General features: G+C 41.4%; 1 protein-coding gene across 1 annotated transcript; it reads left to right on the top strand.

Moving 5' to 3' along the window:
- The first annotated feature begins 2,474 nt into the window (after window positions 1–2,474).
- LOC129710323 (peptide YY-like) lies at window positions 2,475–22,994 on the top strand. Its single transcript, XM_055657235.1, is given in 5 exon segments — window positions 2,475–2,559; window positions 2,562–2,596; window positions 5,756–5,943; window positions 14,427–14,504; window positions 22,356–22,994. Coding segments are annotated over 5 exon segments (396 nt in total). The 5' UTR covers window positions 2,475–2,489; the 3' UTR covers window positions 22,381–22,994.
- The last annotated feature ends 708 nt before the right edge of the window (window positions 22,995–23,702 follow it).

Genomic DNA, 23,702 nt, shown 5'->3' with positions numbered 1-23,702 from the left:
TTTACAGAGTACTATGTTTACATATTCTGTTGTGCTGCTGCGAGTAAGAATTTCATTGTTCTGTTTGGAACATATGCCAATAAAACACTCTTGACTCTTGAAGGGCCCCGACCCAAAGCCTCGCCTGTCCATTCCCTCCCCAGATGCTGCCTGACCCGCCGAATTCCTCCAGCACTTTGTGCTTTGCCCAATAGTCCAGCATCTGCAGTCTCTCGAGGCTACCTTCCTAATCCATCTCAAAATACCAAAGTTGTCTTTTCTACACTCCGTAGATTAATGGTGGGGAAAATTTCCAAATTGCACATATATTTCAGTGCGGTTCGCTTTTTTTCTCCTTGGCTAAGCAGATATTGACAAAATTGTGAAATATTTCAACAAACTACCAGCGCCCGATGAAAGTTGCTGTTCAAGTAATCAGTCATGTTCTGTCAAGTGTAGCACTGCTGAATATCATTTAGTAAAAACGCCACAAAGGAACTGAAATATTTAGAAATAATCGGATGAAGTTATGTGCACTGCTACGATTAGTATTCGAGCGATTGTGTGACCTTTGTTGAGGTGGAATCATGAAATGTAGCTGCTCAATGAATTGCAGATACTGGAATCCCGAGCAAAACACAAAGTGCTGGAGGAACTCAGTGGGTTAGACAGCATCTGTGGAGGGAATGGACAGGCAGCGTTTCGGGTCGGGACCCCTCACCTGTCTGAAGAGTCCCGACCCGAAACGTCGCCTGTCTGACCCACTGAGTTCCTCCAGCACTTTGTGTTTTGCTCAGATGTAGAAAGTATATTTAACACAAAAAATTGGGGGGAGGGAGGGGGCTGAAGCGTTTGATGTGTAGAGTTAGGGAATCATGCAATGAGGACGCAGCCGTTCGGTCCCCCATGTCCACCCTGAACAGTAGAGGACCACAGATATTAGCCCCTGTCTCTAGCAATTGGTTGAAATGTGTAGGATGAACTGCAGATGCTGGTTTCCACCGAAGATAGACACAGACATGCTGGAGTAACTCAGCGGGACAGGAGGCATCTCTGGAGAGAAGGAAATGGTGACGTTTCGGGTCGAGACCCTTCTTCTCCAGTTACCCCAGCATTCTGTGTCCATTTCCAGCATTTGATCCACAAACGTGTACACACTTCTTACAAGCAGTCAGCGAAACTGCATTAACCGCTCTCTCGACAGCGTGTTCCAGCTACTCACCACTCTGCGTGGAATAAAAAAAGATTTGTTGATAACAATTCATCAGGCGGGGTTTACAGTGAATCACAGTTATTAATTCCTTAACTGAGGGATGGGAGAGTGGATGTTTCTCTGGGCTGTATCTGTGACAGTCCGGCATCACTGACATGGCGAATCCATGTTAAATATAGCTGTTTTTTAAAGTGTTTTGATAATGGCCTAGATTTATGCTTCCAATCCTACGTTGCGCCAGGTCTCATGCAACTTTGAAAGAGACTTCAATTTATTTTGATGGCATCGTTCATACTACACACGGACGACGCTCAGCGTTGGAAGGAACTGCAGATGCTAGTTTAAACTGAAGATAGACACAAAAAGCTGGGTTAACACAGCGGGTCCGACAAAATCTCTGGAGAAAGGGAATAGTTGACATTTCGGGTCGAGACCCTGGGTTTAGTTTCGACCATCGGTGTTTGTGGATTTGCACACTACTGCTTCGCTTGGATTTAGTTTCACCGCCACCCTTTCCCCGTGTTATCAGACATGTAAACTCTCGCTTTTAGATTATACAACTGAATCAGAAGTTGATTCGTCTAATATGCAAGAAATGGGGGCGGGATTACATCTATCATTTAAGTTTTATTTATTCAGATCCACATTCAAGGGGATTTGTGTTATTTGAGTTGGTACTAAAAGTAGATCAATCGATGTCATGATTTCAAAATGTTTTAGGGATACTCTCAGTTAAAAAAAACCCTCAAGTATTTTAAATTCTGCTCGAATTATTTTTAAATTAAAAGATTAACTAACTAAATATTACTGCAATGACTGTAATACATTATTTAAACATCTTTTCTGTCTACTAACTCGTTAAAACAACGTGTCTATTTCCCAGAAGAAATATATATATATATATATATATATATATTTAAAAGCTGGCATTAGAATAGTTTTGTAGTCTTGGCCACTTATATATATATATATATATATATATATAACTATTGCATGCATCGATGGAAATGACCAAGTGGGCATTAAGGTAGCTGGGAAATGATTCTTAAATGTCAGTCTGCTGCGTGTCCGTTAGTTCTGCCTTGACAACTTTTTAGTCTGGTCGAAAGCGTTTGCTTTATAGGATTATTTTAAAAAAAAAACGGAAGTTAGGCTATCTCCGTGTGGGGTAACAAGGACGGTTGAGTGGATATCGATTTTCCTATAATTCATTAATGCAAAGTAAGTCAAAGGAGGTGATGACAATGAAGCGCCTCCCTCGTGGTCTTAGAGTCCGCTCATATAAAAGGGACCCGGGATGTTGAGCGGCATCAGATGCAAGCTGGGGACGGCTGAGCGAATCAGTCAGGACAGGTACAAGGAGCTTTTTCTGATCGTCGGCAAGACTCTCAGACAATAGAGAACGTGAGTACATGTCTTCTTTATCCAAGTGCATTGCTTCCAATGCCCGAGTTACTTTATACTGTTTTCCTCCCCCACTCCCATCGACACCCCACCCCCAGTTGAAATGTTCTAATCTCTCAAAATGAACGTGTAAAATTATCTAGCGGTGACAGCAACAACCGGCGCAGGCAAACTTCAGGGAACACAACTTTCTGTCTCTGTAGTACTACTCCGTGCTAGTTTGCTAGCTCTAAGTTAATATATAGTCCCTATCATTCCAATAGGTGTATGTTATCCATCTCTGACTGTGTTCTCTGAGGTGTGGGAAGTGGGTGCGGGGAGAAGGCATTGATTTGTCTAAAGGATACACAAGCTGTTTAATAAATATCTTCGGCTGCTTTCATCCTAGAAGCTTAGCATTTTTGTGTTTTCAGGGGAAACAAAACTGCTTTATTCATGCTTAGCGTCCATTGATTGATCATGGGCTGTTGTACATACATTCACACACATCTATCTTTGAATGGAAAATCATTTTAACGTCCTGCAGTTTGCACTGTTGTGTGTTTGCCTTGCTCTGGCATAACTTTAATGGTACAAATAAAACTCTGCTGAGCTGAATTAGATTTGCAGATGATTAATATCATTTCTATATCTGATTCACAAGCGAGTGGGAGCAGGAATCTGTATTTTTGGAATTACTCTTCATCTACCTAAATGCCACTGCGTTGGTTAGTGTTGGACATTGCATGGTTATAAGTGGGGGGGAAATAACTCATTATTAAATATCTTTAGCAGCAATAAGAGGAAGAAATTTGGGGAACTTAAAAATATATATAATTTAAAAGATACAGCATGGACACCGGAGGCCCTTTAGCCCACCAAGTCCATGCCAAACATTAATCACCTGTTCACACTAGTCACACAATGCTATCCCATTTGCGCATCCACTCCCTACACACAGGGACAATGTAGAGAGGCCAATTAATCTACCAACTCTCGTTTCTTTGGGATGTGTGAGGAAACCGGAGCACCCGGAGGAAACCCATGTCGGCCCAGGGAGACCGTGCAAAATCCACACAGGCACAACACCTGAGGTGTGGATTGAACCCTGGTCTCTGGCACTGAGGGGCAGCAGCTCTACCAGCTACGCCACTTTTTATTGGTAACTCATGGTAACTTTTCTCAGTTACGTTTACTGTTTTTATGTCACGGTGAGCGACAAAGGGTGTATGGAATGGAGAGAGTGTAAGGGAATGAACATGGGTGTAACAGAGCTACTGTATTTGTGCAAATCAGCAAGAATTCAGAATCTCCATTAAAATGATCCATTTATTAAGAAAGTAGAATTCAATGTCTTTAATCATTAATGTAATGATATATGTATTATGATATACTCAGATTATTTATTCAAAATCTTCAAAACATTTCCGTCCATCATTTGTTCTCCCAGAGGTTATTTTATTTAATAGAGCTTGAATAAGAAATCTCCTCTATTTTCCTTAGATATTTTTTATGTCTGGAAGCTGAATAAAGAAATGTTTTATTTTCCATTTCTCTTCCACATTTGGCATAAGATGTGTAACATAGTAGTGAAGGTATATCATAAGTAATGTTACGTGATTAAATTTATTATGCAATTTAATGTGGAAAACAGTTGGGCGTTTTACCTTCTTCCTCTCCCATTGTATTTCCTCGTTAATTTTACCATTGTTTTATTTTGTTTTATTTTTGTGCTGATATCACATGTTTGCAGTTTAATTCGGGATTATCTGAATTCCATTCATGTGTTTGTAATATCCAATTTCAAATATTGTGTCTTTGTTTATCCACCATACCTAAAAAACATATTTTTTGACTGAACAACTTGAGCCCTATAATACATTAATATTTTAAAGTTATTTAGAAAATTGAAACCATGCAATAAGGCTTTTTTTCTGCCTAGTTACATTTGCTTGACAATATTTTTATTTGAAACCAGAATTGGTGAATTTAGTATTAATTCCAGGTTACGTTCTTGTGATCCTCTCTCGTAGACAAGCGTGTTCTAGTTTGTGCCTCCTCACCCAAACCTCACGCGCATCCAGTCGTTCCAGGTTCTTCCTCTTCAATATCTGTCACTTGACCCTTCTCCAAACCAGGTTGAAAATGTTTTGAAACAAAGGACTGCAGATGCCGCTTTACACCAAAGAGAGATACAAAGTGATTGAGTAACGCAACAGGTCAGGCAGCATTTCTGGAGAAAAAGGATGGGTGGCGTTTTAGGTCGAGACCCTTCTTCAGGCTTAAAACCAAAGATAGACCCAAAGTTCTTCAGTCTGAAGTAGGGACCCGACCCGAAACATCACTCATCCTTTTTCTCCAGAGATGCTGCCTGAAATGCTGAGTTACTGCAGCACTTTGTGTCCAGCTCAGGTTGAGAACATCAGTGTTCATCCCACCACTCAATGCAAAGTTTAATGAAACTCGTGAATTTCAATTAAGGCAGTTGACCTCCTTTCTGTTTTTGAGAATCCCTCTCTTTAATCAGTACTCGTTGTTAAAACACTACTTCTAAATGTGTAAAAGGACTTTGAAAGTGTTCCAAGGTCAAAATAAGATAATGTTAAGAATTTAAAAACTAAAACAAGCTTCAGTGTGAAGAAGAGTCCTGACCTGAAACATCCCCGCCACAGATGCTGCCGGACACATTCAGTTACTCCAGTACTTTGTGTTTAGCTCGAGGTTCCATGTGTCTCTCTTCTATTCTAATGTCGAATACCCAGAGTCTTATACCCAGAGTAGGGGAATCAAGAACGAGAGGACTTGGGTTGGAGGGGAAAGGTTCAGTAGGAATGAGGGGCAACTTTCGCAAAGAGGGTGGTGGGTATATGGAATGATTTGCCATAGGAGCTAGCTGAGGCAGGCAACGTAACAATATTTTGAAGGCATTTGGACAAGTACATGGATAGGAAAGGTTTAGAGAGAGATGCCAAAATACAGGCAGCTGAGACTAGCATATGTGAACTACATTGGCTGACATGGACAAGTTGGTCCAAAGGGCTTGTTTCTGTGCTGTATGTCTATAATTCTGGATAATTTAGGTCTACTGTACTACTTTAGGGAAGGGGTTTTGCTGATTTTACAGAGTCTAATCTTGGTGCACTGCACTGATATCAGTTTTTCTTTTTGTCTATGAAACAGATGGTAGCTGTGCAGAAACCTTGGACCACCCTGTTTGTCCTTGCAGTGTGTGTGCTGGTGTGCCTAGGGACCTTGGTGGATGCCTACCCTCCGAAACCAGAGAACCCAGGAGACGATGCACCTCCCGAGGAACTGGCGAAGTACTACTCTGCTCTCAGACATTACATCAATCTCATCACACGACAGAGGTAAGCTGGTACCACACATCATTGAAAATGTAAGATAACAACCAAGTTAGCATCTATTCACACCGCATATTAATACCTCGCACTACAGTCAGATCCTGCTGCAGATCATTAGCAGTGCTAAGCTGTCGTATCATGTGATTGATCTGAATATTTTACTCCCTTTGTTGTTTCATTTTTTTAATATATACAATATAGTCATAAATCTCTCTGCAGCTTTGGTTGATTGAAAGATACAGCACGTAAGCGGGTCCATTGACTCACCGAGTCCACGGCGACTATCAATCACCCATTCACGCCAGTTCTACTATATGTTATCCCACTTTTGCAAGCACCCCCTGCACATGAGGGGCAAATTACAGGGGGTGATTAACCTACAAACGCACACGTCTGTGGAATTTGATCTGGATCACCCGGATGCAGCCCACGTGGTTACAGGGAGAACGTGCAAACTCCATACGGATGGTACCCGAAGGTCAGAATTGAACCTAGGTCTCTGACACTCTAAGGCAGCAACTCGCCCGGGTGTGCCACTGTGCTGCTCTTTTGGCAAGTGAGCAACGGGGAAAACAAAATGTTTCAAACAGAAAAATTCAACAAGCATCCTCTGGATGTCCCAGTGATGCTCTTTCCTTGGAGTGTAGTTGCTGTTCTAACACATGAGAAGGGCATCAGGCCTTTCTCCCTGTTTCCAGTGGCCTGCCATATGGAACAATCTAGCCACATATTAGAAATTTAGCTGCTTCTGTGAAGTACCAACAGTACTTGACGCATAAACCAACAAAAATGAAATGAAGAAGCAAGGAACTGCAGGTACTGGTTTATAAAAATAGACACAAAGTGCTGGAGTAACTCAATCGGTCAGACAGCATCTCTGGAAGGAGGTATAGGTGATGTTTTGAGCCAGGACCTTTCTTCAGACTGAAGAATGAGATGGATGATCGACAGTCTGAGGAAGGGTTCTGACTCAAAGCATCATCTTTCCATGTTCTCCAGAGATGCTGTCTGACCCACTAAGTTACTCCAGTCCCTTGTGTCTGAGAATGAAATGAAGGCAATTTTGAAGTTTCTGTCTCGAGTATTGCAGCTACATGTCTTTACATCTTGTCTTTGAATCGAAGCTTAAAGCGGTGATTTGCAAAATCTTCTTCCTGCTCGTTAGTATCCTATTCAAGAGCAGTATGGTTATTGTGGGAAGATGACGACTTAGTGAAGATGAACTATTTAATTTCTAATTGCTTTTTGTCATTTTGGTTTGATATCAGAAAAAGATTGAGAACAATTACATTTATTGAGCCAATATTTTATAAGGAGTGCACGACTCAACATCACATTAGAATATATGGAAACGAAATAACTTGCAATTATAAAACACTTCCAATAACCTTGAGATATCAGAGTGCATATAGTCAAAACACTTGTGAATTGAGGTCACAGTAGGAAACCAGGTAGCCATTCTTATTGGGAAATATTTCTCTTATAAAGTACAGAGAACAAGTACCCATGCATTCCAAATATTTGTTTTCAAGAATGCATTTTTTGCTTAAGTATAAATAGAAAATACTCAGCAACTTGCATGGCACAGTGCCGGAGAACTAGATTCGGTCCTAACCTCGGGTGCTGTCTCTTCAGAATTTGCACATTCTCCCTGTGATTGCGTGGGTTTTATTCGAGTAATCCGGTTTCCTCTCATGAACCAAGGAAGTGCGGGTTTGTAAGTTAATTGGCCCTCGTGTGTAGGGAGTGGATGCGAAAGTGGGATAACATACAACTAGTGTGAACGGATGATTGATGGTCGGTGTGGACTTGGTGGGCCGAAGGGCCTGTTCCCATGCTGTATTTCAAAATTAAACTAAACTCAAACCAACACGCCAACAGTGCTGAGATTTCCGATCTATTAGATTTAACATTAGAAATCGCAATTTTTCCCATGTGGAATGTGGCTGACTGTATATATTTTCCAGCTTCAATTGCTCTTCACAAACTAGTGCAGAGCTGCCTCTTAAACTCCTGCCGTCCTCATCATGCATTGTGATCTGTCCGGCTGTGATAATACTCAATAATATTAAACCATGATTTCAACAGACAAGATCTCGTTCCAGTTATTTTCTCTTAAGTGGATCTTAGTTTCTGTGCCACATTTCCGTACATTATTCTCAGTTTATTCTGAATTAAGGCATCTAGGTGCATTCCAGGAGTTTTAATCTTGCTCCCTTGGTACAACCATTGTTAGAGTAAAGATTTTCCTATATCTGCACGTCGTCATTCATTATAGCTTTGTAGATGGCACACACTCAAATGTTGCAAGATTCATTGATGCAACTTTAAAACAATCTCATGATTCTACCAGTTGATGAGAAAATGTTTACCCAAAATAAATATAAACATGTGTTGTACATTTTATGCTTGACTGTAGCCATGTTGCCAAATTGGAATGCTGGAGCTAATTAACTTCCTGACCTTCTGTTTACTGATGATCCTGTTCCATCTTAAATCAGAAATCTGACAGTTCAATTCACTACACCGTTCTTATTGTACATGTCATAAGAATAGGAGTAGAATTAGGCCATTCGGCCCATCAAGTCTACCACCATTCAATCATGGCTGACCTATCTCTCCTAACCCCACTCTCCTGCCTTCTCCCCATAATCTCTGACACCTGTTCTAATCAAGAATTTATCTATCTCTGCCTTAAAAATATCCACAGCCTTCCGTGGCAAAGAATTCTACAGATTCACCACCCTCTGACTAAATAAAATTATCTTCATCACCATTCTAAAAGATTGTCCTTTAATTCTGGGACTATGACCTCTAGTCCTAGACTCCCACTAGTGGAAACATCCTCTCCACATCCACTCCATCCAAGCCTTTCACTACTCTGTATGTTTCAATGAGGTCCCCCCTCATTCTTCTAAACTCCAGCGAGTATAGGACCAATGCCAACAATGCTCATCATAAGCTAACCTACTTATTCCTGGGATCATTCTGTTAAATCTTCTCTGGACCCACTCCAGAGCCAGCGCATCCTTCCTCAGATATGGTGCCCAGAATTGCTCACAATATTCCAAATGCGACCTTGCCAGCTCCTTATAGAGCCTCAACATTACATCCCTGTTTTTGTATACACACCCTCGAACTAAATGCCAGCATTGAGCTTGTCAGCAGCTTACTGATCTTATCTTCACACCAGTGGCTTTCTGATAGTCTTTCAAAAGAGTACTGTCAAAAACAATTTCCTGAAAAGGATTTAAAGGAGAGTAATATTGATAAAAGCACAAGGTTTCAAACAGGCCCCGATGTAAGTTAAAAAAGATTGCTGGATCAGACAGTTATAGAGTGGCACAACGGCGAGGCTGGTGGAGCTGTTGCCCCACAGTGCCAGAGACCCGGGTTTAATCTTGACCTTGGGTGGTGTCTGTGTGGAGTTTGCTCACTCTCCCTCTGACCATGTGGGTTTCCTCCAGGTGCTCTGAATTCCCTCCACATCCCAATGACATGCAGGATTGTAGGTTAATTGGCCTCTGTAAATTGCCCCTAATGTGCAGTGAATGGATGAGAAAGTGGGATAATATGGAACTCGTTGGTGAACGTTGCCCGCCATGGACTTGGTGGGCTGAACGGCCTGTTTCCATGCTGTATCCCTAAACTAAAAAAAAATTAAAAAGAGAAAAATAAAACTCATGAATGCAGGAAATATGAAATAAGAACAAAATATTTTGAAAATTTGCAGAGTATTAAGCTGCGTCAGATGTGTACCTTTATGTGTAATCCTTCCAGCTGGTGACTGACATGTATTTGCAATGTTTTAACCTGTGTGTGATAAGCAGTATACCTGGAGTGATATCATAGTACATAATGGATTCTTAGTATTTTCACATTGTCTGTAACATCAGGAACATTTAGCCCATTTAACAACATTGTGTATTTTATTTACACAGATGAATTTAGTAAATAATTCTCCCTTTTTCTTGGTTCTACGTTGAAAAAAACCAGAACAGTTTTGTCTTGATTTTTTTATGTGGCTTATAAACAACTGTGGTAATAAATGGGATTAGAAGCTAGTTTAGTTAAGGAACAATGTACAACTGATTTCTCACTACAGGTCTTTTTCAACAGTTCCCAGATCAATCCCTCAATTTAAAAATTCTCAAACTTACCTCTCTCTCTCTCTCTCTCTCTCTGTATTCCAACATGTCCCGGCAACCCTCCAAGATGTTTTTGCTCCCCCACTTTTGACTGCTTTTAAATTCCTGCTTGGAATCACTACACCTTTGGTAGTCAATTCTTTAGCTGCTTTGGCCCTGAGCTTCATAATTTTCACTCTAACCATTTCACCTCTTCAATTTCTTTATTCCTTGCTCTTTGTTCTATTTCTTCACTAAACTTTAGCTCATCCTAAGAGCCCAAATCAAATATTGCTTGTAATATTTTTGTAGAATATCTTGGAATGTTTTACTAAGTAGAGAGCACAATGACACAGCTGGTAGAGCTGCTGCCTCACAGGGTCAGAGACCCAGGCTTGATCCTGACCTTTGTAGCATTTGCACGTTCTTCCTGTGACTACGTGGATTTCCTATGGGTGGTTTCCTCCCACATCCCAAAGATTTGTAGGTGTGTGGACTAATTGCCCTCTGAAAACTACCCCTAGATGAGAAAGTGGTATAACATAGAATTAATGTGAGCAGGTGATCGATGGTCGACGTGGACTTGATGGACCGAAGGGCCTGTTTGCATGCTGGATCACTAAACTAAACAATATAATTGCAAGGTAGACACAAAATGCTGGAGTAACTCAGCAGATGAGGCAGCATCTCAGGAGAGAAGGAATAGGCGATGTTTCCTGGGGATTCCCTGGTCAAATCGTCCCTTCCCACCCAAACCATCCCCTCCCCAGGTACTTTCCCTTGCAATCGAAGGAGATGCAACACCTGTCCCTTTACCTCCCCCCTCGACTCCATCCAAGGACAAAAACAGTCTTTCCAGGTGAGGCAGAGGTTCACTTGCACCTCCTGCAATCTCATCTACTGTATCCGCTGTTCCCGGTATCAACTTCCTACATCGGCGAGACCAAACGCAGGCTCGGCAATCGTTTCACTGAACACCTTCGCTCACTCCGTCTTAACCTATCCGATCTACAGATGGCTCAGCACTTCAACTCCCCCTCCCATTCCCAATCTGACATTTCTTTCCTGGGCCTCCTCCATTGTCAGAGTGAGGCTCAGTGCAAATTGGAGGAACAGCACCTCATATTTTGCTTTGGTACTTTACACCCCAGTGTTATGAACATTGACTTCTCTAACTTCAGATAGCCCTTGCTTTCTCTCTCCATCCCCTTCCCCTTCCCAGTTCTCTCACTAGTCTTCGACTACATTCTATCTTTGTCCCGCCCACTCCCCTGACATCAGTCTGAAAAAGGGTCTTGACCCGAAACGTCGCCCATTCCTTCTCTCCAGAGATGCTGCCTCACCCGCTGAATTAGTCCAGCATTTTGTGTCTACCTTTGATTTAAACCAGCATCTGCAGTTCCTTCTTACATTATATAATTGCTATCTTTTCTTGTGCCCCAGTACAATTTACAATCTGTGGATCTCGTTTAAAGTGAGGTTATTGTCAATGTAGTCAAATTGAAAACCAATTAGCAAATATCATTTTGCTATTTTAAAATCTTAAAAATCTATTTAAAAATCTTAAAATCAGCAAAAGATTGGATGACCAGCTGGTTGTATTGGTTGAGATATGGTTATTGATCAAGAGAATTTTTCAACATAGCACAATGGATTATTTATCTCACTTGAATTGGCAGGTAGTGCTGTAGATTAGCATTTCATCCATAACAGAGCTGTCTGAGGCTTCAACTTAACTTCTGCATTTAAATCCTAGTCATGTGCTCCCTTCTAAATTAAGTGAATGTGCTACCAATGTAACAAACCTACATCTGGCATGTACATGTTAGTGATGTTAATGGTAAAAAACTTGACTGGCAGATGGGTTCTTAATTATTATCTTTAGGACTTGTTGCGATGCATTTTATACACACACTGAACCCAAACCTAGGGGCTATGCAGTCATTAGTGACTCACCAATTAGTTGTATTAAATTATTGCAGTTAAAATTGCTTATTTCGATTAGACCAACATAATTTTTGAGTATAAATAGCCAAACGGGCTTTAATCCAACATTGTTAATCAAGTGTAGGTGTTTTATCTTGCACCATTTGCACTCAACCCAAGCTGTTGCATAACCACATGTAGCACCCAGCCAGGGATAATGAGGGAAAATAGTTGGCAAGTTAGTTGACTTGCTTTTAATTATAGACATGGCATGGATTCATGTTTACAGTGGCATGAAGTTACAGGCGAGCTGCAAAATTATGCATTTAACTGCAGGTAGCTACAATGCAGAGATAGTTCGATCATGGAATGATAATCCGACCTTCATGCCATGGGGATATTTGCAGAGTGTGGAAATGGAGAGGTCTGATGCTGCTCTTGATGTGCAATCTGCCAAGGGTTTTCTGAGTCCAGCATTCAGACACAAAGAACAGTCATGTCAGAAATGGCACTGAAATATCACCAGTGCCAATTCCAAGTATAAACCGTGGAAGGAGGAGACATTTGGCCAAAAAGAAGATTGATCTAACTTTTAAAAAAAACTTGCATCCAAAACTTTTAATAAGACCAATTGCAGTAAATAGTCCACAATTATAGAGAGCACAATATCCTGAAGATGGACACAAAGTGCTGGAGTAACTCAGTGGGTCAGGCAGCATTTTATGGGGAAAAAGGATGGGTGACGTTTCGGGTTGGAACCCATCTTCAGATCCTGAAATAGTATTGGATTGCAGAGCTGAGAGGCAGTATAATGTATTCTGCTGCCTTGACCTGACTGCATTAAGAAATCTTCCCAAGCCATTTGGTGCCAATTACATTAAAGTTGACCTCATGGTTTCCCAGTTTTTGTGTTAACATTATCATCTTATTGCCCATGTAGAACCAAGGAATTTGAAATGCTGGATTTACACAAAAGGACATGAAGTGCTGGAGTATCTCAGCGGGTCAGGCGCCATTTCTGCATAATATGGATAGGTGACATTTCTGAAGATGGCTCCAGACCCGAAACATCACCTATGCATGTTCTCCAGAGATGCTGCCTGACCCGCTGAGTTACTCCAGCACTTTGTGTCCTGTCATCTTCCTGCCCATCTTCTTTCTGGTGTTCATCCCATTTCACTTTAGTTCTCCTGATTTTCCTGCTCGGCAGTAAATTCAGAGAAATAATATATTAAAACAAAAAGCATGGAGTGAGAGAAACTCATACCAGTTGTAATCAACACCATCTTCACTCAATCCATTACAACTCCGGGTGAAACATTTATGTATGTGCTCCAAAGCATCCAAAAGCCAATACAGAATAATTATCTAATCTTTCAATATGAATTATTCATTCTTGACCACTTGCCTACCTAGGCATCTGTCAACCTCAAAATAGGCAGGAAATATTAAGCTTAGGAAAGAAATTTTAGCAGAAATCTTTATCCCAAAACACGGTACCATTGAGTTAAAGCGAATAACATGGATTTACTTGAAGGGAAGCTGTGTTAATGAATGAGAGAGGGATAGAAGGATATGTGGATTGCGTGTGATGTCTTACATGTGGCATAACATATCTTTACAGATCACTTGGGCCCAGGATTCAATGTATTTTATAATAACGAAACTTTCACCCAACTGGTCCAGACAATTTTATCATTCTCAAACTCACAAAGAAAGCATTACATGCTTTGCCTTAGATAATTTCCTGTTCTCTCACAAATACTGTACTGCTCCAGCACAATCAACAGCAGTTCCACTTATATGTTATATGCCTTCAATTTCGATCAACTTTGCACCCAAAAGCTGTGTGGAGAGTGTAATACTCATGTTATCTCACGACTGACGGATGTGGCATACAACTGTTTTGCAGCTAGCCCTGTTTTCACAGAGTAAGATCAGAAATCACTCATTAAATACCATCTGTCACATGTTCCGAACTTGCGTCTTTCCAAAGTGTCCCAGGATAATTAAAATAAATCAAATGCACATTTCTCAGTTACTAATGGGAAACTTGCACAATATATTTGTACAGGTGACTGGAAATCTGTATGAACTATTTTATTCCAATTAGAGGGCATACGTTCATAAATTCCCGGAGCAGAGTTAGGCCATTCAATCCATTAAGTCTACTCCGCCATTCAACCATGGCTGATCTATCTTTCCCTCTCAACCCCATTCTCCTGCCTTCTCCACTTAACACCCTGACACCCATACTAATCAAGAATCTGTCAATCTCTGCCTTAAAAATATCCATTGACTTGGCCACCACAGCAATGATTTCCACAGATTAACAGAGTTGTCATTGAATGGAAAGGATAGTGATATATTGTAGCTTGATGTACAGGGTGATTATTAATCTGTAATTGAACATTGTTTTTTTTTTCTCTGTAACAGATATGGAAAGAGAGATAATCCAGAAGCTTTGTCAGATTCCCCCTTTGATGAAAGCAGAGATCATGTTGGGAAGTCAAGGTAAACACAGCCTGCAGAATGTTACTAATGCTTGAGCGGACTGCATCGTGCAGTCAATTGAAACTGACTCACTCACTCAGATAACTTTAAAACCAACTCAGTAATCATAAAGATAGGCACAAAATGCTGGATCAACTTGGCAGGACAGGCAGCATCTATGGAGAGAAGGAATGGGTGACGTTTCAGGTCAAGACCCTTCTTCAGAGCTTTCTTCAGTAATTATAAAGATGATTCCCGCCTTTTCCAAAGAATACATGGATTTTCTTCTGCCAATAGAAGAAACCAATTAATTTAAATTACTCTAATATATATATTTTTTTAAAGTATGATTTCAATAGCAACTGCAAAAGCTGCACTCCAATGTAAATACAATTATTTTTTCCAGTCAGATGGTTTACTCAGGTGTAATAATGACTTAGCAAAAAATTAGTTGTACCATTCTTGGTGAATTTTATAATGAATAACTCATTATTAAAAATTCAGATTGCGTATTTTTCAAGGGATTGTATGGTCAGACTAATTCATCAATAGCTTAAATGGGTAACAGTCTGATCAATTGAGATGATGTCAGTGGACAAAGCAGACAATAGTTCATCCTACGATGTGAGCCCCAGACAACTGAGAGCAATTTCAGGGCTTTCACATTGAAAGTATTTGGGATGTTCACAAGTATTTAGATTCATGATTCAGGTGAAGGAGGTGCAGTAAATGTAAACTCTCCTTAGTGGATGGTACAAAGTTGGGGAGGATCATGAGATGTGAGGAGGATATGGAGAATCGCTAGAGGTATTTGGACAGATTGAGAGAAAGGCCCGATGCGGTCTGACCCGCTGAGTTCCTCCAGCACTTAGTGTTTTGTTCAGAACACGGTATGATGTGGATAAATGTGAAGTCTAAGAAAGGCAGCAGTACAGAGTGACATGGATATCTCTGTGTACCAATCAATGAAACTAAGCATGCAGGTGCAACAGGCCACTAAGAAGGCACCAGGTATGTTGTATTTTATAACCAGAGGGAGTGAGTAAAGGAACTGGAATGTCTTGTTGCAATTGTACGGAACTCTGTGACACCACACCCTGAGTAGGGTTTGAATCTTGTTATCTGATAGAACGTGGAACAGCAATAGACAATAGGTGCAAGAGTAGGTCAATTCAGCTCTTCGAGCCAGCATCATCATTCAGAGTGATCATGGCTGATCATCCACAATCAGTACCTCGTTCTTGCCTTCTCCCCATATCCCTTGACTCTGCTATCTTTAAGAACTCTATCTAACTCTCTCTTGAAAGCATTCAGAAAATTGGCCTCCACTGCCTTCTGAGGCAGTGAATTCCACAGATTCACAAGCCTCTGTGCGAAAAAGGTTTTCCTCATCTCCGTTCTATATGGCTTACCCCTTATTCTTAAACTGTGGCCCCTGGTTCTGGACTCCCCCAACATCGGGAACATGTTTCCTGCCTTTAGCGTGTCCAAATCCTTAATAATCTTTTATCAATAAGATTCCCTCTCATCCTTCTCAATTCCAGAGTATACAAGCCCAGCCACTCCATTCTATCAACATATGACACCTGCCATCCCGGGAATTAACCGTGTGAACCTACGTTGCACTCCCTCAATAGCAAGAATGTCCTTCCTCAAATTTGGAGACCAAAACTGCACACAATACTCCAGGTGTGGTCTTACTAGGGCCCTGTACAACTGCAGAAAGACCTCTTTGCTCCTATACTCAACTCCTCTTGGTGTGAAGGCCAACATGCCATTCGCTTTCTTCACTGCCTGCTGTACCTGCATGCTTACTTTCAGTCACTGATGAACAAGGACCCCCAGATCTTGTTGTACTTCCCCTTTTCCCAACTTGACACCATTCAGATAATAATCTGCCTTCCTGTTTTTGCCACCAAAGTGGATAACCTCACATTTATCCACATTAAACTGCATCTGCAATGCATCTGCCCACTCAACCAACCTGTCCAAGTCACCCTGCATCCTCATAGCATCCTCCTCACAGTTCACACTGCCACCCAGCTTTGTGTCATCTGCAAATTTGCTAATGTTACTTTGAATCCCTTCATCTAAATCATTGATGTATATTGTAAATAGCTGCAGTCCCAGCGCCGAGCCTTGCGGTATCCCACTAGTCACTGCCTGCCATTCTGAATGGGACCTGTTTATCCCTACTCTTTGTTTCCTGCCTGCCAACCAATTTTCTATCCATGTCAGTACCCTACCCCCAATACCATGTGCTCTAATTTTGCCCACTAACCTCCTATGTGGGACCTTATCAATTGCTTTCTGAAAGTCCAGGTACACCACATCCACTGGCTCCCCCTTGTCCATTTTCCTAGTTACATCCTCAAAAAATTCCAGAAGATTAGTCAAGCATGATTACCCCTTCGTAAATCCATGCTGACTCGAACCGATCCTATTACTGCTATCCTAATGTGCCGCTATTTCATCTTTTATAATTGACTCCAGCATCTTCCCCACCACCGATGTCTAACTGGTCTATAATTCCCTGTTTTCTCTCTCCCGCCTTTCTTAAAAAGTAGGATAACATTAGCTGCCCTCCAATCCACAGGAGCTGATCCTGAAACTATTGAACATTGGAAAATGATCACCAATGCATCCACGATTTCTAGAGCCACTTCCTTAAGTACCCTGGGATACAGACCACCAGGCTCTGGCAATTTATCAGCCTTCAGTCCCATCAGTCTACCCAACACTATTTCCTGCCTAATGTGAATTTCCTTCAGTTCCCCCATCATCCTAAATCCTCTGGCCACTAGTACATCAGGGAGATTGTTTGTGTCTTCCTTAGTGATGACGAACCAAAGTACCTGTTCAACTCATCTGCCATTTCCTTGTTCCCCATAATAATGCTTGTCCATGACAAACATGATGCCAAGTTATCCTAACTCCTCTGACTGCTAGTGATTCATACCCCTCCATTCATGTATATCCATGTGCCGATCTAAAACCCTCTTAAACGCCACGATCATATCTGCCTCCACCGCCACACCTGACAGTGTGTTCCAGGCATCCACCACTCCCTCTGTAGAAAAAAACTTGCCCTGCACATCTCCTTTAAACTTTACTCCTCTCCTGTTAAAGGTTTGCCCCCTGATCTTTGACATTTCCACACTTGGAAAAAGGTTCTGATTGTCTACCCTCATAATTTTATAAACTTCTATCAGGTCTCCCCTTCGTCTTCAACACTCTTGAGAAAACAATCCACGTTTGTCCAAACTCTCAATACAGCTAATACTCTCAAATCCAGGCAGCATTCGCATAAACCTCTCCTACATTATTTTCAAAGCCTCCACAACGTCCCTGTACTGGAGTTACCAGAATTGCATGCAATACTCCAAATACAGATATTTTTGTTACAGAATGAATGCAGTAAAGGCAGATTCCAGGACTGGCAGGGCTGATGTGTGAAAAGACGTTGGGAAATCTGTGGTAAATTTCACGTCAGTTTAGAAGAATGAGAGGAAATCTCATTGAAACTCATAAACTCCTGATGGAGCTGTGCCAACTAATGCACAAACATATCCCGAGGGTTGGGAAGTTCAGATCGGGGTCACAGCCATCAGATATAGGCAAGGCCAATTAAGACTGTGACGAGGAGAATATTCTCTACCCAAAGTGAGACCAATTTATGGAATTCTCTACAACAGAAGGCAGTTTGAGATTTAATTATTAACTATATTAAGAAAGGTTGTTGGATAGAGTACTACAGGCTAAAGAGATCAAGGAATATGGTAAAAACTGGAATAGAGTATTCATCAGTTCATAGTCACATAGTCAGCCCAGTTCACCCACACTGAACAGGATGCCCCATCTACACTAGTCCCACCTACCCACATTTGGCCCATATCCCTTTAAACCTTTCCTATCCATTTAGCTGTCCAAATATATTTTAAATGTTGTTAGAGTACCTGGCTCAACCACCCTCTATGTGAAAGAAAGTTGCCCCTTAGGTTCCGGCTAAATCTTTCCCCTCTCACATGAACCCTATGTCATTTGGTTCGTGGTACCCCTACTCTGGGTTATGATCCTATTGAATGGCAGAAGAGATTCAGAAAGGTTAATGGTCTATTCCTGCAGCAAGTGTTACTGTTTTTGCATTTCCAAGCATGTAAAGAGTTGTCACTGCTGTATGTGAACCCTGGAAGTCTCGCTATATTTACCACTGCACAGTCTGTGCTCATGTGGCTCAAAGAAAGGGACTGGGGATTGGTGTGACATGACAGTACAATGTAAATCCAGTATTCCACTGGAGAAAGCTCTCTCAGTGCATGCAAACTCTGCTGATATAGTACACCTGGTGGTGCCTTGCACAGACAAATTGCTGAGACTTCTACCGACTTGGCTGTCTGCCTGTGCATCCACTTCAGAAGGTGAAGATCAGAGAGAGACAGATAGAGAGAGAGAGTTCTAAATGTAAGTCGTCTAAATAATTGACATTCAGTTGCAGGAATGGAATCAAATTTGCAGTGGTGGTTTTGACTTAGAAAGGGTTTCTTTCGTGTTACTTGACAAGAAATGTAATTTCCCACCAGGGATGACGAATGTTCCAGTCATTTTCATGTAAATATTGATAGTTTGATTCTCACCCAGATATAGTGATGGCAGGAACACATTGTCTGCCTTCATCTCCTGGATTAATCCCATGTTTATCAATGATGGGGACAAGGAAAGGTTTCAGTAGTTTAGTTTAGGTTTAGAGATACGGTGCTGAAACGGGCCCTTCGGCCCACAAGTCTGTGCCGGCCAGTGATCTCCTTCGACTAACACTATCCTACACAAGAGGGACGATTTAGAATGTTTACTGAAGCCAATTAACCTACAAACCTGCACGTCTTTGGAGTGTGGGTGGAAACTGGAGCAGGCGAGGAAACCCACTTGCCCACGGGAAGAACGTACAAACTCCGTACAGACAGCACCTGATGTCAGGATCAAACCTGGGTCTCTGGCGCTGCACCACTGTACTATCCGTAATCCTTGCACAAATTGTTCAGCTATTTAGTTTGGTAACTTTCCCAATTTGCAGGAACCTGGGGGTTTTTCAATCACGCTGCCTATTCCTGATAGAACGGAGTTGAAATTACTGTTCTACTCACATTAAAAGATTTTGATCTTAGTGTGTTCACAGACAGAAAATTTAAATTCCAAATGGCACCAGTATGCACTAATTATCAAAGCTTCAGGACATGCACACCGCATAAGAATGTCACTTAAACTGAGATCTGAAGAACAACTGGTAATCCAAATGAAACTCTTATTAGTTCTACACACATACGTTATACTGTGTTCACATAATAACATCTCTGAATGCAATTCAAATTGCATTGCATGGGATCCAAGGAGAGATAGCTGAATGGATAGAACATTGTCTTAATGGAAGAAGCAGAGGGTGATGATGGAAGATTGCTTCTCAGACTGGAGGCCTGTGACTATTGGTGTGCCTCGGGGTTCGGTGTTGGGCCCGTTACTGTTTATCATCTACATCAAAGATTTGGATAAGAACATACACGGCAAGATTAGAAAATTTGCAGATGATGCAAAAGTGAGTGTTTTTGCAGATAGTGAAGATGGTTGTGAAAAATTGCAGCAGGATCTTGATTGGTTGGGCAGGTGGGCTGAGGAATGGTTGATGGAATGTGAGGTGTTGCATTTTAGGAAGTGTATCATGGGCAGGACCTACACTGAATGGTAGGGCTCTGGGGAGTGTTGTGGAGGAGAAGGATTTAGGAGTGCAGGTGCATGGTTCCTTGAAGGTGGAGTCACAGGTAGATAGGGTGGTCAAAAAGGCATTTGGCACATTGGCCTTCATCAGTCAGAGTATTGAGTATAGACGTTGGGAGGTAATGTTGCAGTTATATAAAATGTTGGTGAGGCTGCATTTAGAGTATTGTGTTCAGTTCTGGGCACCATGTTATAGAAAAGATGTTGTCAAGCTGGAAAGGGTACAGAGGAGATTTACAAGGATGTTGTCAGGGCTAGAGGGTCAGAGCTACAGGGAGAGTTTGCGTAGGCTGGGACTCTATTCCTTGGAGCGCAGGAGAATGAGGGGTGATCTAATTGAGGTGTATAACATCATGAGAGGAATAGATCGAGTAGATGCAGAGTCTCTTGCCCAGAGTAAGTGAATTGAGGACCAGAGGATGTAGGTTTAAGGTGAAGAGAAAAAGATTTAATAGGAATCTGTGGGGTAACTTTTTCACACAAAGGGTAGTGGGTGTATGGAACAAGCTGCCAGAGGAGGTAGTTGAGGCAAGGATTATCCCAACATTTAAGAAGCAGTTAGAGAGGTACATGGATAGGACAGGTTTGGAGGGATAGTTTGGTGGGACTAGTGTAGATGGGAAATGTTGGCCGGTGCAGGCAAGTTGGGCCGAAGGGCTTGTTTCCACATTGTATCACTCCGTGATTCTTATGACTCTGTGACTCAAGAGCCTTAGTTAAACTGAAACAGTTTAGACCATTTCAGAGCCAGGCTTTATCCCACTCCCATCTCTCTTTTCCATCTTTCTCCTCTCTACTCCGATCAGACTGAATAAGTATCCCGACCCAAAACATCGCCAGCCCATTCCCTTGACAGATGCCGTCTGACATGCTGAATTCCTCCTGCATTTTTTGTTTTGGTTTACATTTAACTGCATTGGAATATATTTCAACCTACTGTTAACATACAATTTAAGTTTTATGGAACATTACTTTTGCTTGCTTATTTTACCTTTCGCCGACTGGTTCCTTGCTGGATCAATTTTTTAAAGTTTATTTCTAAACTCCTTTGATGTCACCCTGTCCCAGTAAAAAATCATAGCCCTGAAATAATGATGTATTTAATGAAAATGATTGAAGAAAAAGAATAAATACACATTGAGAACATTATGTTAGAAAGAACTGCAGAAACTGGTTTAAATCGAAGGTAGACACAAAATGCTGGAGTAACTCAGCGGGACATGGCAGCATCTCTGGAGAGAAGAAAGTGATGGGTCGAAACGTCACCCATTCCATCTCTCCAGAGATGCTGCCTGTCCTGCTGAGTTACTCCAACATTTTGTCTCCACCAAGGAGAACATTGTATTTGTTTTATTGAAAAACCTGAGAAGGACCCATTGTGAACTATTAATTGGAGTGACTTCATGTACATCAAGGAGTACCAACTAGGATGTGTAACTAGGATAAAGCTCTTTTTTAATTAATAACAAACCTGCCCATTTAATAATGTGCACAATATAAATATGCCAAATATTTAAGTACTTGCTGACACAAAGAACTGCAGACGATGGAATCCCGAACAAAACGCAAAGTGCTGGTGAACTCTGAGGGTCAGGCAAGAAGGGTCCTGACCTGAAATGTCGTATGTTATTGAAACATAGAAAATAGGCACAGTAGTAGGCCATTCGGCCTTTCGAGCCAGCACCGCCATTCAGTATGATAATGGCTGATCATCCAAAATCAGTACCCTATTCCTGTTTTCTCCCCATATCCCTTGATTCCGTCAGCCCTAAGAGCTATATCTAACTCCCTCTTGAATACATCCAGTGAATTGGCCTTCACTGTCTCATGTGGTAGAGAATTCCAGAGATTTACAACTCTCTGGGTGAAAACGTTTTTTCTCATCTCAGTCCTAAATGGCCTACACCTTATTCTTAACCTCTGCTGACCTTGAAGTGTCAATTAAGTGTCCATTTCCTTCACAGATGTTGCTTGACTCATTGAGTATCTCCTGTTCTTTGTGTTTTGCATTTCACTACTGTCATTCCTTGGACATTTTAATGGGTGTAAACCTCCACTTAATATACGGTTTTAACTTTTTACCTATTTCAATATTCCTTTTCACAGATACGATGATTCCTTGATGTGGTGATTTCATCCTCATTATACCTTTTGTGTTTATGCATTTTAATTATGATGCAGAAGGACCTGATCTCTGAAGAATTATGAGAAGATTACACCAAACCAAAAGGATCATTGCATGCAAACCTTTTTCATGCATTGAGAAACCATCAAAGCTTTTTTTTTTGTGGCAGACAATTGTACATAATTTATTGTTTAAAATAATATACAGCAATCAAGGAAAAGAAAACAAAATGTGGGGTCTTTCTGAGGAAAATAATCTCGTTTGTATTGTAAAAATGTTTATGTGCAAATAAAGTTTAATGGATCAATCAAAATTGCATCCAAATGATGTCTCTGTTTATTTGAAATCACATGCGCAGACATTCTCGGCCAACCCCTTTCAATTGTTTTATGATCTTCAAGAGTTATACAAGTTCAGGGACTTCACAAACTGTTCACAGAACATTTTGAAATGTTGTCCTAATTGTAGGAAGTACCATTGCTAATTTACATACATCAAGCTCATATGAAAAATATAATTTGGTTCAGTTAAGCATGGATGCAAATGTTCGCTCACTATTTGGATACTGGCATGGATCTTTTATACTCGCTTCAGAAGGTATGCACTGCTTTAAAGGCAGCCCCTCTGACGGACATCTGGGGATGGCACTATGGTGCAGCGGTAGAGTTGCAGCTTTACAAAGCCGGGAGACCCTGACCACGGGTGCTGTCTGTACAGAGGTTGTATGTTCTCTCCGTGACTATGTGGGTTTTCTCCCAGTGTCATCAGGTCATAGGTGATAGCAGAATTAGGCCATTTGGCCCATCAAGTCTATTTCGCTATTCTGTCATGGTTGATCTCTCTCCTTCCTAACCCCATTCTCCTGCCTTCTCACCATAACCCCGACACCCATACTATTCACGAATCTGTCTATCTCTGCTTTAAAAATATCCATTGACTTGGCCTCCACAGCCTTCTGTAGCAAATACAAATTTCACAGATTCACCACCCTCTGACTAAAGAAATTCCTTCTCATCTTCTTCCTAAAGGAGCGTTCTTTAATTCTGAGGCTACGACTTCTAGTCCTAGACTGTCCCACTAGTGGAAACATCCTCTCCACATCCACACTATTCGGTACGTTTTGCCCCTCATTCTTCTAGTCTCCCCTCACTCACCCAGTGCCCTGGATTCCTCCCACACTCCAAAGACATGCAGATTTGTAGATTAATTGGGTTCGGCAAAATTGTAAATTGTCCCTAGTGTGGAGGATTGTGTGTGTGTACGGGGTGATTGCTGGTCGGCGCAGACTCAGTGGGCTGAAGGGCCTGTATCTCCAGAGTCTAAAGATC

Source organism: Leucoraja erinacea, chromosome 27 (genome assembly GCF_028641065.1).
Source record: "Leucoraja erinacea ecotype New England chromosome 27, Leri_hhj_1, whole genome shotgun sequence".
In the NCBI taxonomy this organism is placed as follows: Eukaryota; Metazoa; Chordata; class Chondrichthyes; order Rajiformes; family Rajidae; genus Leucoraja; species Leucoraja erinaceus.
Note: the sequence above shows the minus strand (reverse complement) of the source record. Positions and strands in the feature narration are given on the sequence as shown.